At 46.1% G+C, this 16,133-nt stretch overlaps 2 protein-coding genes across 3 annotated transcripts; one reads left to right on the top strand and one right to left on the bottom strand.

Annotated features, from left to right (window-relative positions):
* Positions 1-430: 430 nt before the first annotated feature.
* Positions 431-4,210, bottom strand: LOC140650323 (ras-like GTP-binding protein RHO). 2 transcript variants are annotated; one of them, XM_072858490.1, is made up of 3 exons: positions 3,992-4,210; positions 2,765-3,405; positions 431-1,972 (listed from the first exon to the last, which is right to left on the bottom strand). In XM_072858490.1, exon 2 carries the CDS (start codon positions 3,401-3,403, stop codon positions 2,810-2,812), a length of 594 nt encoding a protein of 197 aa, XP_072714591.1. In that variant the 5' UTR covers positions 3,404-3,405; positions 3,992-4,210; the 3' UTR covers positions 431-1,972; positions 2,765-2,809. The 2 variants fall into 2 exon arrangements, with proteins under 2 accessions (XP_072714591.1, XP_072714592.1); XM_072858491.1 differs by lacking the exon at positions 3,992-4,210 and having other exon boundaries at positions 2,765-3,487.
* Positions 4,211-9,830: 5,620 nt separating this feature from the next.
* Positions 9,831-12,225, top strand: RHOB (ras homolog family member B). The gene has a single exon (XM_072858492.1). It carries the CDS (start codon positions 10,132-10,134, stop codon positions 10,720-10,722), a length of 591 nt encoding a protein of 196 aa, XP_072714593.1. The 5' UTR covers positions 9,831-10,131; the 3' UTR covers positions 10,723-12,225.
* The last annotated feature ends 3,908 nt before the right edge of the window (positions 12,226-16,133 follow it).

Here is a 16,133-nt window from a genome sequence, read left to right as displayed (position 1 = left end):
TGGAATAGAGAAGCAACCCCAGATACATAGGTCTTAGGCTAATATCCTGACTACTGAGCTATATCCCCTTCTTTCTGAATCACAGGCCAATGCTAAAATACAAAAAAAAGGAAACTATCCAGTCCTTGGATTTCTCATGGGAGCCAGATGCCCTAAAATTCAGACAACCATCCAACGGATTTCTTGAACAACCACATAGTAACCTGCTCTTGCAAAAGTGCTCTGAGACAGATAAACAGGAAGAGCATTTGGATTTTTTGACAAAAGTGGCAAAAAGAATTTATACAGCTTTAGCAAAAGCATGACGAAAAACCTCCCACAGATTTCTCTTTTCCAGTTGCAGAGGAGTATACAGTGGAAACAGATTGCCAGCTTTGTTTTTACGTGAAATACAATAAAAAGGTTAATGTTAAGAAATAGAAACTAAGATCAGTGTAGCAACCATTTAATTCAGAGATACATACAGTGAATACTGTGAGTGAAACCAGTTACCCTTATCTTGAACAAAGCACCCTTCTCCAGGAAAATACTTGTTTACTTGGACTGAAAACAGACGCCAGTCAATACGCTGACCAGTGTCCTACTGAGCAACAGGCAGTTGCTCAGATTCGCCAAAGTGGTCTGAACTTTCCAAGTAGTGGGAGCAGTAAGTGCTTAGCATCTTTGCAAAACTGCCTCTCTCCAATTCAATACCCCACATCAGAGGCACCAGAGCACCTGTGTTCTTTAACTTATCTGCAGTCTAATCCTTCCCACCCACACATACACATATAAAATGGAAATAACAATTTAAACCTATCTACATAAATACAGCTCTTTGAAATGCACTAATGTATGTTATTACCTGAATCAGGAGAGCACTTATGCACAGCACACACTCACATCCAGGTTGCATGGGGAGAAGAGTTTTAAAGTTTGCGTACAATATCAGGTTGCATTGAGGCACTTATTATAGACAGAGAGGAGAGAAAACTGAGGTTAAGAATGGTCCAGGAGGGAAAAGGGAAAGGGCATGGAAAACAAGTCAAGAAAAAGAAAGCTCCAAGGAGTAGGTGGTTCAGTTACTTTAGGCAGCAGTTTAAGTTTCTCGGTTTTGAAAATGGAAGTAACACCTACTTATCACCAAGAGGTGGGTTGGTAATTCATGTTGAAAAGTGCTCAGAGATTCTTGGAAGAAAGGTACTTTTGGAAATGTAAAGTGTCATCCTTGAAGCATTTGTTAGTATGCCACAGTGTGATTGTGGACTTCAAAACTGCTACTAAAAAGTGATGTAGAAGGAAAGCAGCAACCCATCCAATAATAAATATTTGGCCAACCCCAGTATTTCGACCCATGGTACCATCAATAGACAAATACCGGTGGGAAGAATGGGTATGAAAAAATCTTAAGTGTGTATTTTACTAGGTCTCTCACCTGGAAAAGCTAGTTTGCTAAGCGTACAGCTCCAGGTGGCATAATCAGTTTACAAATCTGTGTTTACTCTCATTTTGTTTCCCCCTGGGAAACTGTAACCAAGCTGCCAGAGTGATGAAACCACCATGAAGGAAGTCAGCAAAAGAAAGTGATAGACTTCCATGTTCTCCTAGTTCATGACAGTTATACTCAATTAGCCCTGTACCTTTACTTCAGGATCAGAAGGGGTTTACCTTAAAACATTTCTGTCTGCTTACTGTGTTATGGCATGTGCCTTCAAATCCTGCAGTCACATTATTTGCCTGCTCCCAGACTTGCACCTTTAATGTCAGTCCACATCTCAGTTCCTTGGGCTGCCAGCAATCAGTGATTCAAAGAAGGGAGGAGTATGGAGATGCACCCAAAGTCTTTCCCTTTTGGTCCATCTCTGTGCCTCTCTGAGATTTTCTGCTTAGGTTGACAGCATGTCTCAGTCTCTTTCCAGATTGTTAACGACTTGCAAAGCTGAGAGCGTGGTTGTTGGCATTCCCTTCACTTCATGTCTTCTGCCTGCAAGTGCTAAGGAAAGACAGAAAGATTTAAGATACATTGAGACCATAAGGACAAAGAGGTTTAGAAACTGAAGTCTGGTCTTTTTACTTCTCTCTTTTTAAGGTATAAATTCTATCAAGAACTGGATTATCCTACCCCAGAGCCAGGCTGTTTTACCCCAATTTATTTACCTGTGCCTGAAGAAGAGGTGGAGACAGCACTGCCTTCATTGTACCCTACGCTATACGTTGCGTTCCTGATGCATTTATGGAACCATGCCCAGGCCAGCTCTACAAATGAATCCTAGAGAAGTCAGACCTGTTCTGCCAGTCAGAAACCCACTGCTATTAGCACAGCAGACTATTGGATACGTGTGTGTGTGTGTGTGTGTGTGTGTGTGTGGTGACACCCTTCCCTAAGGACATCCTTCAAGGAAGTGTATGGAAGGCAGCGCACACTAGGAAACCTTGTCAGCACAGCTGCTTGCCACTAAGCCTTGCAACCAGGAAGCCAGGATTAGATTCACTGAACAACATGTTCTTGTGCTTGTCCCAGTAGTTCTGTTTTAGGTTCCTGTCCTAGTCTCTGTGTGTCTCCCTCTGTGGAGAACTGTATGTGGCTTGGTCATTTCCATTTCTCAAGAACAGTACTCAACTCAAATCTGGAATTGTGCTCTTCAGCCTGTATTGGAGGTAGAGGAGGAAACCAATCCAACTTTTCAAATGTGACACTTTGCAGACATAAGGGATTTGTTTCCTCCTATGACATAAAAGCAGCCCTTATAGCACCCACACAACAGCAACAAAGATATCTACTTACCTTTCCACATCATGAAATCCAACAACAAAATAATGTTCACTCCTCTTACAAAATTTGGCAGCGTCTGTAGTGCCTCTTTCTCCTCCTTTTCTCATTTAATGCACATTGGCTAATAATCTCCAGGGCTGTATCAATACCTTCTTTTGTCTTGGCAGAACACTCCAGGTAAGCATATGCCCCAATGCTGGCAGCTAAAGCTTCTCCTTCTGTAGTGTTAATTGGCTCGTTGCCTGGAGTAGTTAGTTTCTTCTTAATACCTTCATCACCCCTTAGTTCTATCTTGGTAGCCACCAGAATAATAGGTACTGTGGGGCAGAACAGTTTGATTTCTGGAACCCAAAAATCAAGGATGTTTTGCTGTGAGTCAGGCCTGTCCACAGAGAAGCACATTAAAATAATGTCGGTGTCCTTGTAGAACACTGAGCGGAGATTTTGGTAACTGATTTCATTCTTCCCTGCCACATCGAAGAGAAATAGTTTCATCTCCTTCCCGTCTACCTCTGTGTCAGTGGTGTAAGCATCAAACAGAGTTGGCTCATAGGACTTGGGAAACTGTTCATGACGCAGAGCAAAGAGGAGGCATGTCTTACCACAGTGGTCATCTCCGACTACAGTTAGCTTTCTCCTGAGAGCAGCCATCCCTTGAAAACCAAGATAATGTACAAATGGATTATTCCCATGCTGGTTTTTTTTTTTTTTTTTTTTAGGTTTTGTGGAGGGTAGAAGGAGAAGAGGAGAGAAATCCCATTAGTTTGGAATTCTTCCCCTTATCTCCTTTTTTTCTCCACAGTCCTGTCTTACCTTCATTCCCTATTTTTTTCCCCGTTTAATTTCTCTGGTATCAGAATCTTCTGAAATTGTGAGTACCTTGCTCTTTACTATTGTTATAGATCAAAAAATGAAGGTATAAACCAAATATGGATGTAACCAGGATTCCTGCAGTGCCCTATATTTCTGTTTTATCATCTCAGACATTGTTTATGGTCAGTGTTCGGTCCATAACAGATTTCATTTGTGTTTTACAAACACATATCCAGATTGGTTCTATTGACTACATTTTTCCTGCCATGATCTGCTAGTAGAATTTTACCAATGGTGATAGCTATCCTGTGTAAGTCCATGCTGCTTTTGCTCATAGATCTGTTGTCATGTGGGAGTTCAGAAAGTTTTCTCAGTCTTCATATATTCATGGTTAATTTATATGAGATAGAAGTTTGTTAGACTTACAGGATAGTAATTTCCAGCATCAACCCTTCTTCTCTTTCTTGATATTCAGTATTAGATTGGTTTCTTCTAATATTGTTGCCACCTCAGCTTCCTTAGTGACTGGTTCCCCTGCAGAGAGAACTTACCACCACTCTTCAAAGACTATAATGATGAACACAGTATTTAAAGGAATAGGTCAATGTTTCTTAATATAGCCAACCAATCTACAAAGAGAACCTGATGACATCATTGTTTTTTAAAGAAAGCTACTTCACTGGCAATAAAGTGGAAGTTACACAATTCATTAACAAATCACAGCATGTTTACTTTAGACATTTCCTTGTTCCTATGCAAAAGACTCATCCTGAGTGAGCATTTCATTATTGAGTGTGTCAAACTACTTTTGGGGGGGGCTGACAGTACTAGAGTGTAAAACAGCAGTAGACCTGCCAGACAGACCCTCAAGACACCCCCTTCCAGATCTGCTGAGGCATTGCAGAGAAATGAATTGCAGAATCAAAGAATGGATGAGGTGGGAAAGGATCATCTAGTCCACCCTGCTCTGCTCAGAGCAGGATCAACTACAGCAGGCTGCTCAGGACTGTCTCCAGTTGGCTTTTGAATATCTCCAAGGACGGAGACTCCACGGCCTCTCTGGGCAGCCTTTTCCAGTGTTTGATCATCCTCAAAGTAGTGAAATGAAGCCTATCAACTGGAGAGTCTAAAGAGAAAGAACTGTCCAGTGTTAAGGATACTATCTTGAACTCCAGAGATGAAGACTGAATTCCCTGCTATCTTGTTGGTATTGGACAAGTCATTTCTTTCTCTCTGTCTCAGTTTTCTTGGTGGACAAAGACTGCAAGGTGTCTGCAACCACTAAAAACTGAGAACAAAGGGAACCGGAGGTAGATTAATTTGGTCTCTCTGCAGAGAGAACTGTTTCCAAAGGCATTATTGGTGATGCAGATATGTAACTGCTGATTAGTATAGTTATGTGGTCAGCCCATTTACTTCATACAGCTACAGAAGAGTTCTTCAACTGCGATGAGGGTTTTTAGGTCTAAAAATTTTTGCCTAAGGATGAGGAACTTGTTTTTGTTTAATCTGAAGTCAGCTGGAGAACTGAGGCCACTTCAGTTTTCTGTGGTGGTCTAATTTTACCCTGCCAGACCATATTTCCTGAGTCCTATTCAGCTATGAATCTGATAGTCTTGCCATAGGAACTTGACAAAATTAAAGTCATTAGCTTCTGACTTGCCCCACTTATTCCCTGGAAGAGCAATGCCAGTGGGTCCCATACAGCTCTTCAGGATCATGAAGGCATTTCTTGTTTGGGATGATGTGCTTTACGTAAAAGCACTGTACTTAGCCTAAACTGCTGTTTGAAAATACACAGGTCTTTTTCACCTTCTCTTTTTGTGCCTCAGCATTCCAGTTTCTAGGTAGATCAGTCTGGCTTCTCTGCTGAGAGCACAAGGGAATCAAAGAGTTAAATTCTGTTTTTCTTCAGGGACACTGGAAAGCAACGGACCTGCTGTGACATGCAAGAAGTGGTCTGGTTTCTGTATATGCCAGAAACTCTTAGCAGCTTAGAGGGACAGATACTTACCATTTCTGCCTGTCCTCCCACATCTACTCAGAGCTTTTTTGCACTAGCCTGTAAACTGCTCATATTTAGCTAGCTCTTGCTTTCCTTACTTCACAGAGAAGCTTTGCCTGCATGAGGACTGCAGGATGCTTGTTGCTAGCGTTACAGTACAAGTCAGTGTGCAGGACTCAGTATGCCATTACTGGCACATACGGCTCCCTCAGCACGTTATGCCACAGCAGGCAATGTACTTACTTGCCTACTTATTGACAAAAAGGAGAAAGATTACCTTCCCCACTGAGCTTTCATGCTTTTGGTACAGATTTATGCTTGAACACAAATTGTCTGAGTTACAGACATGCCCTTTAGAAAATCTGTTTAGCAAAAAGAGCAGAGGGGGAATATAATCTGGAAACAATCTCCAGTAATTGACTAGAATTGTCCTCTCAGCAACAAAAAATGCCAATTGGATTAAATCAAGTAAAAAACAAAAGGCTGAGGTTTAATCTCAAAACCACCAGCACAAGCAATGAAAGCAAAGAAGTGGTGTCTTCTTTCTCCTACTTCATACTTTCTTCATCAATCATACAGATGTATGTGGTGCAGCAGAACTAACGCTCTGCTTAGAGAGCGCACATTTAGGGATTACTGGAAGTGAAGTTTCAGCTTGCTTAAAGAAGTATAGTTTAGCATATCATGCAAATTTGATCAGAAAATATAACAATTACAACATAAAGTTCAAATTCAGCCCTAAAATATGTGAGCTGGCTACACTCCCTGGTGCTTTTCAGACCACGACCATGCTTGAATACAGAATTGGTCCTGTACAAAATTCCCTAAGGAGAGGAAAAAGCCACCTCATCCCAGAGCCTATTTTCACTATTTTCTTTCCAGGTTTGCCCCCTCTGCTCTCAGTCACCACCCCAAGAAGGAAGCCTAAGCACTTCCACAGATTATTATCCACTGTGCTCATTTACAGTACTGCTGCTGTTCCTCTTTCTGCTGCACTCGCAGCACTGCGATGCTGGTCAGATTCCCATTTTCCCTGATGCATTGATCCAAGCAAGAAGAGAAAAGGATTGCTGTGTACAACTCTGCTCCTGATTTCCACTGTTCTTGAAACTGGCTTGCTTCATGCTTTCATGTATGGGCTGAAGAAAGAATGCTCCAGAGAAGAGAAGTAAATGCATGTAACTGAAAAGATAATACAAATAAAGGGCCTCTTCACTTCCACTTAGACAGCTCAGGGCAGGTACCACATAGTGCACTGATATCTATGGGCTAAATCCACTGCAGGAGAAAGGTGGCATGTAGCAAATTTTCATTAAGTATGAAATCCAGGCCATGATCAAGTCCCAGGTATTACACATTTAAGTGTAAATGTGTGATAACCAGTGCTAACCATGTTCCCTCTGGAGTCCATTGCTGGAATTTACCCTAGGACAGCAAAATTAGTGTGATCTCAGCCTACATAAGTCACAGCCTCCTGGTATAAAGCCTCTGGGGAAAAAAAAAAAAAGCATTCGAAACCCTATCTCAAGGAATTACATAGACTTTGCTGCAGTCTTTTTTGCAAGGTGAGAGATGAAACATCATGTCCTTTGGCTTCAGCATAACTGTGTGGAAGACTGCAGATGCAAGACTTCACTAGAAAATTAAGCAGTTATGGCTCAGACCATAAGTGGGTGCTGGAACTCTATCTGCGCTGTTCAATTACAAGAAGAGCCCCTGCTATGGGTTTGACTTGGGTCAGTTGGACCTTTGCAGAGTATTTCCTTAGCGTTGGGACCAATAGACAGTTTGGATGAGGCCATCCTGCCTTGAAGTCTAAAAAAGTTAAAGAGTATGAATGTGGGCTACTTAGTTTGCTTTCTCTATGACGGGGCACACGGATAATTGCCAGCAGCACTCTGGGTGAACAACAAAGCTATGTGCTTTGGAATGAATAAGCTGCGTATTTCCCTACCTTTCATGGCACAACACAGATGAGATGATCAACATAATTGCTCATTCAGATGATTCTTTCTTCTATTTAATGAAGTGTTTTGCTCATGAAAAGACAAAACCAAATATCTAGGCACGATTCTTTGTGCCACCCAAAAGTCAAATAAAAACGGATTCAAAAGCATGTTTAAGCAGCCACTCTCACGATCTATAAAGTATAGTTGGAACTTTTCCTGCTGCCACCCCAGAGGTGGAGCTTTCTGGCTTTGGAGCCATAAGGAATGCAGGCATCCATGCCGGTGGGGTCGCCGCAAGGTGGCTCTGAACTCCAGTGAAAAGTCCACCATCAGTTTAATATTGCTGAAGAGCTTCAAGAGACTTACAACAGCAAATGTATTTAGAAGACTTACATTACACAGCAAATTAACTCTAAATGCCTATCAGAATGGCTCTACGTGCTTGTGATTATATTTATAGAGAGAATAGCTACAAGCCGCCAATGCTCCATCGCCAGAAGGACATGCCAGCATGGGGAAGACTTCCACATAGGTAACTTTTTTTGTCTCATGAAGAGTTTAAAACTGTGAGCAATGACAACAAATGTAAAGGGACATGCAAATCAGAAATTTAGCCTGTTAAAAGGCCACAGGTACTGGAGAAGACTGATGCCTATGACTACACTTTATTTCTGGGTTTTTTCAAACATCAGTTTGAATTTATTATGTTCACTTCATGTAAAATATGCTGTAAGATATTTTACATAAAACTATGTAAGATTGAGGTACAAATCCATCCATCACCATCCAGGGACATGCTCTTTTGACAGGGAGGAATGGGAATTACAAAAATCTCACATAAGATGAATTGTATTTCAATATCTAGGATTAAGTGAACCATAAGTGAACCATTTGCCCTATTGACACACACTTCTGTAACAGTCTACTGCAAGTAACTCATCAGGCAATTTGATATAGTCAGTGGTGCATTTGGTCTTCAAATGGATATTTTTAAATACACTTTTTAATACCAATCACATTTGTCAAATCACTCATTTTTGTTCTATTCACTAATGCCAGTGCTGGCTAGCAAAAGAGGACACTGGATCCAACCCTGAGAGGCAGTAGCCACAAGACATCGTTTAGGTGAAAATGCTTGCAGGGAAAAAGCTTGAGACAACACCCAGTTAAACAGCAATAGCTGCAACAGGGACACTGCTACCAGTAATTTCACAGTGTGAGACTTTACAGTGCATGGCTTTATTAACGCACACAGCGTGAGCCATCTGTTTATGTTAAGGTACTTACACCCTATCCTCCAAGCAATCTGAAACTCCAGTCTTTTGCGCTCATTTATTCTCCACATTCATTTTTTCATTACTGTGACTTCCGATATCTCTGTAAATTGAGACCAAGAGGGCATTTCAGTTCAAGTCTGCTACTTCTCCCAGTTTATAATTCCTCTGTTCCCTTTTGGCCAAAACCTGGCAGGAAAGAGACTCAAACATGATGATTTTTTTCCTTTAAGGAAGGGAAGTGGTTGAGTCCTGCCTTTTTCCAGTAATATCGAGTGAAGGTTTTTGTTTTGTTTAATCGCCTGCAATAATCTCAGTTCCACTTTGCTTGGGCTTTGAAGAGTGCACCTGGGACGCAGCGATTTTCCCCGTTTTTCTCCGTCGCTCGCCCAGCCTCTTAAGACCGGTCGTTCCGAGCGGCGGGGATGGCGGCGGCGCAACTGGGGCCACGGCAGGGACCGGACCTGCCTTGCCCTGCCCTGCCGCAAAGCCGCCACCCCGGGGCACAAACCGGGGAGGGGGGGGGCTCCTCGCCGGCGGCACGGTGCGGCCGGGGAACCTGCCCCGGGCTCCTCCGAAGGTGCGGCGCCGCCGTCCACCGTGAGCCCCCTGCAAAGCCCGCCTCATAGCCCGGCCCCACTCGCCTCACGGCCCGGCCCCGCCGCCCCCCAGCCCGGCCTGCTCGGCCCCGCCGCCCCCCAGCCCGGCTCCAGCCACCCCACCACCCCGATGCCCCCAGCCCGGCCCGGTCACCCCCGCCCGGCCCGGTCACCCCCGCCCGCCCCTCAAGGCAGCGCCAGCCGCCCCGGCCCTCAGCCACCCCCCGGCAGGGCCCCGCCACCGCCGCGGGCCGGGCGCCGCTCGCGCCCCGCTCCCCCCGTCCCCCCCGCCCCGCCTCCCGCCCGCAGCCTCCCGCCAATCGCGGCGCTCTCCGCCGGGGATGACCTCACTCCCTACCTTCCCATTGGCTGGCTATATTAAGAAAGTCGCGAGCGCCTTTAAATAGCGGCTCCAGCCCGCAGCTTGCGGCAGTGGCAGCGCGGCGTGGAGCTGCGCGGAGTCGTCCGGTCCGGCGAGCAGCGGCAGCGTTTCCCCCGCGAAGGGTCGAGCCGGGCGGGACCGGCGGCGCTTGCTGCGGCCGTAGCGCTCCCCTGCAGCAGGGGAACGGAGGCACGGTGCCGGTGCGGGGAGAGAGGAGGGCGCGCCCGCCTGCCTGCGCGGGCCCGGCTCACCACGGTGCCCTGTGAGAAGCGAGAAGAAGGGGGAGGCGGCGGCCGCGGGGAGGAGGGCGCTGCCATCGTCCTGCTGCACGGCAAGGCCAGTTTGGCGAGCCTGGCCATGGCCGCCATCCGCAAGAAGCTGGTGGTGGTGGGCGACGGTGCCTGTGGCAAGACCTGCCTCCTCATTGTCTTCAGCAAGGATGAGTTCCCTGAGGTCTACGTGCCCACCGTCTTTGAGAACTACGTGGCTGACATCGAGGTGGATGGCAAGCAGGTGGAGCTGGCCCTGTGGGACACGGCTGGCCAGGAGGACTATGACCGTCTGCGACCCCTCTCCTACCCGGACACCGATGTGATCCTCATGTGCTTCTCAGTGGACAGCCCGGACTCGCTGGAGAACATCCCCGAGAAGTGGGTGCCCGAAGTCAAGCACTTCTGCCCCAACGTCCCCATCATCCTGGTGGCCAACAAGAAAGACCTGCGCAACGATGAGCACGTGCGCAACGAGCTGGCCCGCATGAAGCAGGAGCCGGTGCGCACTGAGGATGGCCGTGCCATGGCCATTCGCATCCAGGCCTACGACTACCTGGAGTGCTCGGCCAAGACCAAGGAGGGTGTCCGGGAGGTCTTTGAGACTGCCACCCGGGCAGCCTTGCAGAAGCGCTACGGCACCCAGAACGGCTGCATCAACTGCTGCAAAGTCCTATAGGGTGTGGCTGGAGCGTGGTGCTGGGCACAGCGCCTGGGTCACCTGTTGGCAGGCGGAGAGGAGCTGGGTTATGCACGCACACGGCATCTGCCTGTCCCTTCCCATGGGGGCTGGTGATGAATCGGGGTGGGGGCTAAGGGAGGGAGCACACTCCCTTAGCCTTGGCCAAAAAGGGTTATGCTGGCTCAGCCATGGGGACAGAGGGAGGGGGGAGATTGCATGTCCTGAGTCTTGGGAATAAAGTGAGGAGAAGCCTTCTCCCACCACCGGCCCCTGCAAGTTAATTGCAGACTCTCAACAACAAAAAGCTGCTGAGACTGGACTGAGCAAACATTGCACCCAGCTCTTCCCCTTTGCCCACCACCTGCTGCTCCCAGCTCCCCGACAGCCTCCTCTCTTTTGCAAGAGGAGAGCGGTGGAGTTGAGATGCTCGAAGGGACTTCTGCCTCCTGCCTGCATGTGCCTCCCTTGGGCGGGCTGGGGAGAGAGGCTGCATCTCCTGGGCTGCCTGCAGCATCCTCGCCTCTCCCGCAGATGTTTTGGCCTGAGCCTGACCTGCTGTGGAAGTTAGTGTCCTGAAGACTGAGACTGGGAGGGGAGGGTCATCCCAAGCAAAGCCTGTATATATCTTACCTTTTCTGTCTTGTGCAAACTGGGGTAGTGCAGGGGGTGCTTATTTAAAGTGAGGTGGGGAGGGGGTGCCCAGCTGGGACTTGTGTTGTGCAAAGGAACTTGCCCTGAGTGACTGATGCCTGCTGGTAACGCAAGCCTTGAACTGCTTCCAGCTGCAGAAGCCACCAGGCTGGAAAGTAAAGGTGAACTGCTCTGTCCTCCTTGCTGGACATCCTCCTCCTGATGGATGAGGCAGGATGAGCAAGGGGGAAGGGGATGATATTGCCATATTATGATCTTGGTGCCTGCTCCTTTCTTTAATGTTGTCTTCTGCAAGTATGTTGATTTGGGTTTATTTAAAAATTTATTTTCAAAAGAAATTACTTTGCACAACTTGGTGGATTTTTGTTTTCTAAATTACACACTCAATGCACTTGTCATCTGCATACAACACTGTAGCATTGGAAGCATTCTTACTCAGTAACCTCATCTGGATCTTGTTTTAGATTGTGATTTGAACACAAGATGAAATAAAACCACTGTATCTTTTTGCCTTGGAAAAAATGGGTGAAAGCACTGTTCCTTATGCAGTGACTACATCAGACATTAATACTAAAGGGCAATTTAAAGAATCTAGGTTTATTTAAAAACTTTATTTTCACAGGGTAGCCAACCCAGGTGAAAATAATTTTGTGTTTCTCTGGTTCAGAGAACAAATGTATCCATTTATGTTTGTTTACTTTTCTCCCTCTTCCCTCAACAGTGGTACTGAGACTGTTCTGTTTTTGTTTTTAATAAACTGACATGGCAAAAACTGAGATGTATATGATGTTTACATAAAATTATGAACTGTGTATGCAGTTTTTTATGTAAAGTATTAAAAGATTCTATGCTGACACTTGTGAGAGTGGTGGTGTGATTTACAGAGGCTGTCCTCAGCTTGCAGCAATACACCTGGATGGTGTTGAACTCGAGCAGAGTTTGCCCACTGCCTGCGTGCAGTCCTAGTTGTATTTTCTCCGCTGGCTGAATTACCTGTCTGGCAGCTTTCAGAGGAATGGTGGTTATCGTTTCCTTTGGGGGAGCTGCTTCCTTAATTTTTCTGTACAGATGGCATGTGGAAGTGTACTCGAAATTCACAGTTTCTAATCCATCCTTGTTGCTGCTAAGCACAAGCCTCTGTGCCTTGTGTGTGGTGAGCTTGGGCTCAGGCTCCCAGAGCTCCTTTACCCACTGCTCTTGCTGCCTGTTGGTGGCTGGGGTGAGGTTTGGGCTTGTGTAGCAACAAAACAGGCAGGGAACTGAAAAGTAGCAGAGACAACAGGGCTTATTTTTCAAACAAAATATGTAGATAAAAGCAGTTTTTATTAGTGGCCTCCCCTTTGCTTGGTGTGAATACCCCTGTTCGCTGCAGCAGGACACACGGCCAGGCTTGGCCTGCTGTTGGATCAGAAGAGGAGGCTACGCTTGTGCTGCAGAAGTCTCTTAAGCTGCCTAGCTAGATGATTTCCTAATTGCTGGCCTCATTAATTCCCATAGCAATGTAAAAAGTCTAGGCCTCTCCGTGTCGGGGATCCCAGCAGGGCATCATGCCTGCCTCTTCCCTCGCCGTCTCTGTGCTTCGAGGCGTGCTCCCTGCCGTAGCTTGGGTGCCCGGGCAGGTGCAGGCAGGAGGACAAGGCCCTGCAGGTGCTGCCTGCAGCACCGGCTCCCAGCAGAGGAGGTGGCCTGGTGCAAAATACATTGCATGGTTTTCGCTGAACAATTAGGTCTATGCCTGAAGTGCTGATGTCTCCCTTTTTTCCCCCCTTTCTTTTTTCCCTGAAAAACTCCCTTAGGTACCTAGAAGGGAAATGTCAGGACAGTTTTATTTTTTTGTAAATCCTCTTGACTCCTTTTGCAGATGTGTGAGAAAGGAGTCGAGCCTTTTGTTTTTCTAGCCTATGAATATCTGCTAGGGTGCACTGGATTGTTCAGAGATGTTAACAAATACCAAGGCAAGCAAAACACATTTAGTGGCTTTTGCTCGTTCGTTCACGACGGCTCCGCCAGCTGCCGACTGAAAGCAATGGGGCTTTTTTGACAGACTAACATAGAAATAGTGGGCTCCTTGTTTGACAACTGGAAAGTCAACCAGAAATAGCGTGGAAATACCTGTGTTTGCATTTTGAAGACTTCAAATGCTAGAGTATGTGCTCAGTCCATGCCATGAGTTTATTGTGCTGTTTCCTATGATCCTTAATGAAAGATAGTGGCATTTTCACTTAGACAATTTAGCCAGGATTTCTTAAAAGGTACCTAAGTCCCAGGTTTTGGGTATCTCTCTCCAAGGATTTCAGTTCTTCTGATATTCAAAGGGTGAGTTTATCTCCTGTTTGAGAATCCTAAAATCACTTTTTGGTCCCAAAACATCCTTTGAAAAAAAATCTAAGTTTTGGATGTTTAAAGGGCCATGGCCAAAGACCTCATTCTTGCAAAGGCACTCAAAAGTCTCGTTCTGTGCAGCGTAGTGCTGTCCTGCGCAATAGCAGCCAGTGATGTTAAAATAAGCATTGGAACCTTTTTCTTTAAACTGACTGCAATAGCTGCAAAACTTACAAATTCTGTTAGACTGCAGCAATAACTAATCTTCTCAAAACCCCAAAGGAGAAAGCATTAATATTTGTATTTTAAACACTGGGAAATGAGTTAGCATTGCATCCCTGTATAATTAACTATAGCAATATTTTCCACTAAGGTGCTTACAAGGTAATTACATTCATTATTTCCAGTTGGACCTTTGCCCAAGTCAGGGCTACAGCATCTGGCCCAAGGGGGAAAAACTGTAAGAAAACACATTTCAGTTTTAACTGAGCGTGACCTTTCTCTGCTACTTGTGAAGCTGTGAGTGAGCCGACAGAGTGAGATCACCGTGTGGGAGTCCACCCGTCGGGGTCAGATGGTGGGATCAGAGCCATAACTCGTTTTGCTCTGTGCCACATTGCCGTGCTCGCTCATTTGCGTCACCGCTTTGGTGGAGGGGGACACGAGGTGTGGCTCGTCCCACCCTCCTCAACTCAGCCGTGCTGACATGGCCAGGCTGACGCCCCAGGGCCACACCAGCTGCCGTGTGAGGATGTCGCACTGACCAGCTCCTGCCCAAGTTTAACAGGGAGGGTCTGCCCGCCGCTGGGGCCAGCCAGATGCCCGAGCTTGGGGCAGGTCACCTCACGACCCCACCCCACCCCACGTGTTCAGACAAAGGACTGGTTTCAGGTGGACCTCCCCCAGCTTGTCTTCATCTGGTCCCCTAGCTCATGTTCATCTGGTCCCACTCTGTCTTCTGTAACCTTTTGACTGGCAAGAGGTGACAGGGAGCAAGTTAGAGCATCAAAGGAAGGTCAACAACCAACTCATCTCACAGTTCCCATGCACGCTGCTGGGCACGCAGAGACTTTCCTGGCTGTGTCCACATGCCTGCACAGTTGTCCCCAGCTGAGGAGAGGTTGCACCTTCCCTTACTCTGTTCAGACCAAGTTCAACCTCTGCAAAAGGTGTTTCTTCTGGTGGGAGTCAGAGGTCCACCAGGGGAGTTTGTCCCGTGATGATCCAGTGCAACATTAGCAGCAAATCCTGGGAATCTAGAAGAGCCTCACTGAAAGGCCTGTTCGTCTCCCCATCGTTCTCAGTTCAGGTGAGGAGACCACTTATGCGCTCCCACCCCAAGACTGGTTGGACCCTCTGACAGTGTGAGGGCGTCTCATCTGGGCAGCCTTAAAATGAAGCCACTCAGGGAAGGTCAGTGTCACCTCTGCCCTTCTGGAGATACAGCAACAGCAGCTGTGAGTAGTCCTTGCATGATCAAATGGGGACTCTGCGTAGAAAGCATTCTCAGTAGGTGTGCCAAAAAAAGGATAAATCATCTTTGGTGGGAGAAAGACATCAGTAAAAATTCTTGGTTGTTTTAGCAAAATGGTTTTTAATGCACTTATTATGCATTGAAATTAAACTGCATGTTTTTGCATTTTTTTAAAAACTCTCATGCAACTCCACATACTACAGTGGAGTTGCATGAGTGTAAGTGAGAGCAGAATTTGAAGCAATGTCCTCTTATATGGCTTTCTGGTTTTGCAGCAATAACTTAATTTAGCTCCATTTGCCTTACATTGTGTCGGACAGGTTGCAAGTCTGTTTTAGCAATTCAATAAAGAATGGACACAAACTCACTGCAATAAGAAAAAAAAAGTACTTTGAGGAAGTCCACAAGTATTTTACTAGAATCAGTGTCATTAACTAATTCACTCACAGATTTTATTCCTTGACTTCAGAAAGGAAAAAATGCCCAGTTTCACCCTTCAGATTTTAGTGGACTGTGGCACTAGTGAATCCAGTTCTTTTGGTTTTGCTGGTTCTGTAACAATATCTATTAATAAATAGAAATCACATTAATAATCCATCGAGCTAACTTAAAAGATCTTTCTAAGACAAGCCATTTGCCCACACAGATCCAAAGAACTGTTTGCGGGTCTGGCTAACCCAGCCTGTGTGTGAAGATACAGATGCTCCAGGTCAGGAACTCAAAGCCTTCTTCACAGATAGGCAGCCAGCAGAGATGGTGGGGTGGAGGAAGCCGTTAAGCATCTACTTCAAGGAAGCTTTTGAAGAAAGGCTTAGATCCATTTCTGGAGGAGTCTCTCTGAAACCTTGTGGATCTCCTTGTGGACATCTTTAGATGCGGAGTCCAAGGGAGGGAAGGATTTCAGCTCACTTCAGCAGTCTCAAAGTTATGTATCTCATGTAAGGTAATTGTCCAAGGTCCC

This window comes from Ciconia boyciana, chromosome 3 (assembly GCF_034638445.1).
Source record: "Ciconia boyciana chromosome 3, ASM3463844v1, whole genome shotgun sequence".
In the NCBI taxonomy this organism is placed as follows: Eukaryota; Metazoa; Chordata; class Aves; order Ciconiiformes; family Ciconiidae; genus Ciconia; species Ciconia boyciana.
This window is presented reverse-complemented; position numbering and strand designations above follow the sequence as displayed.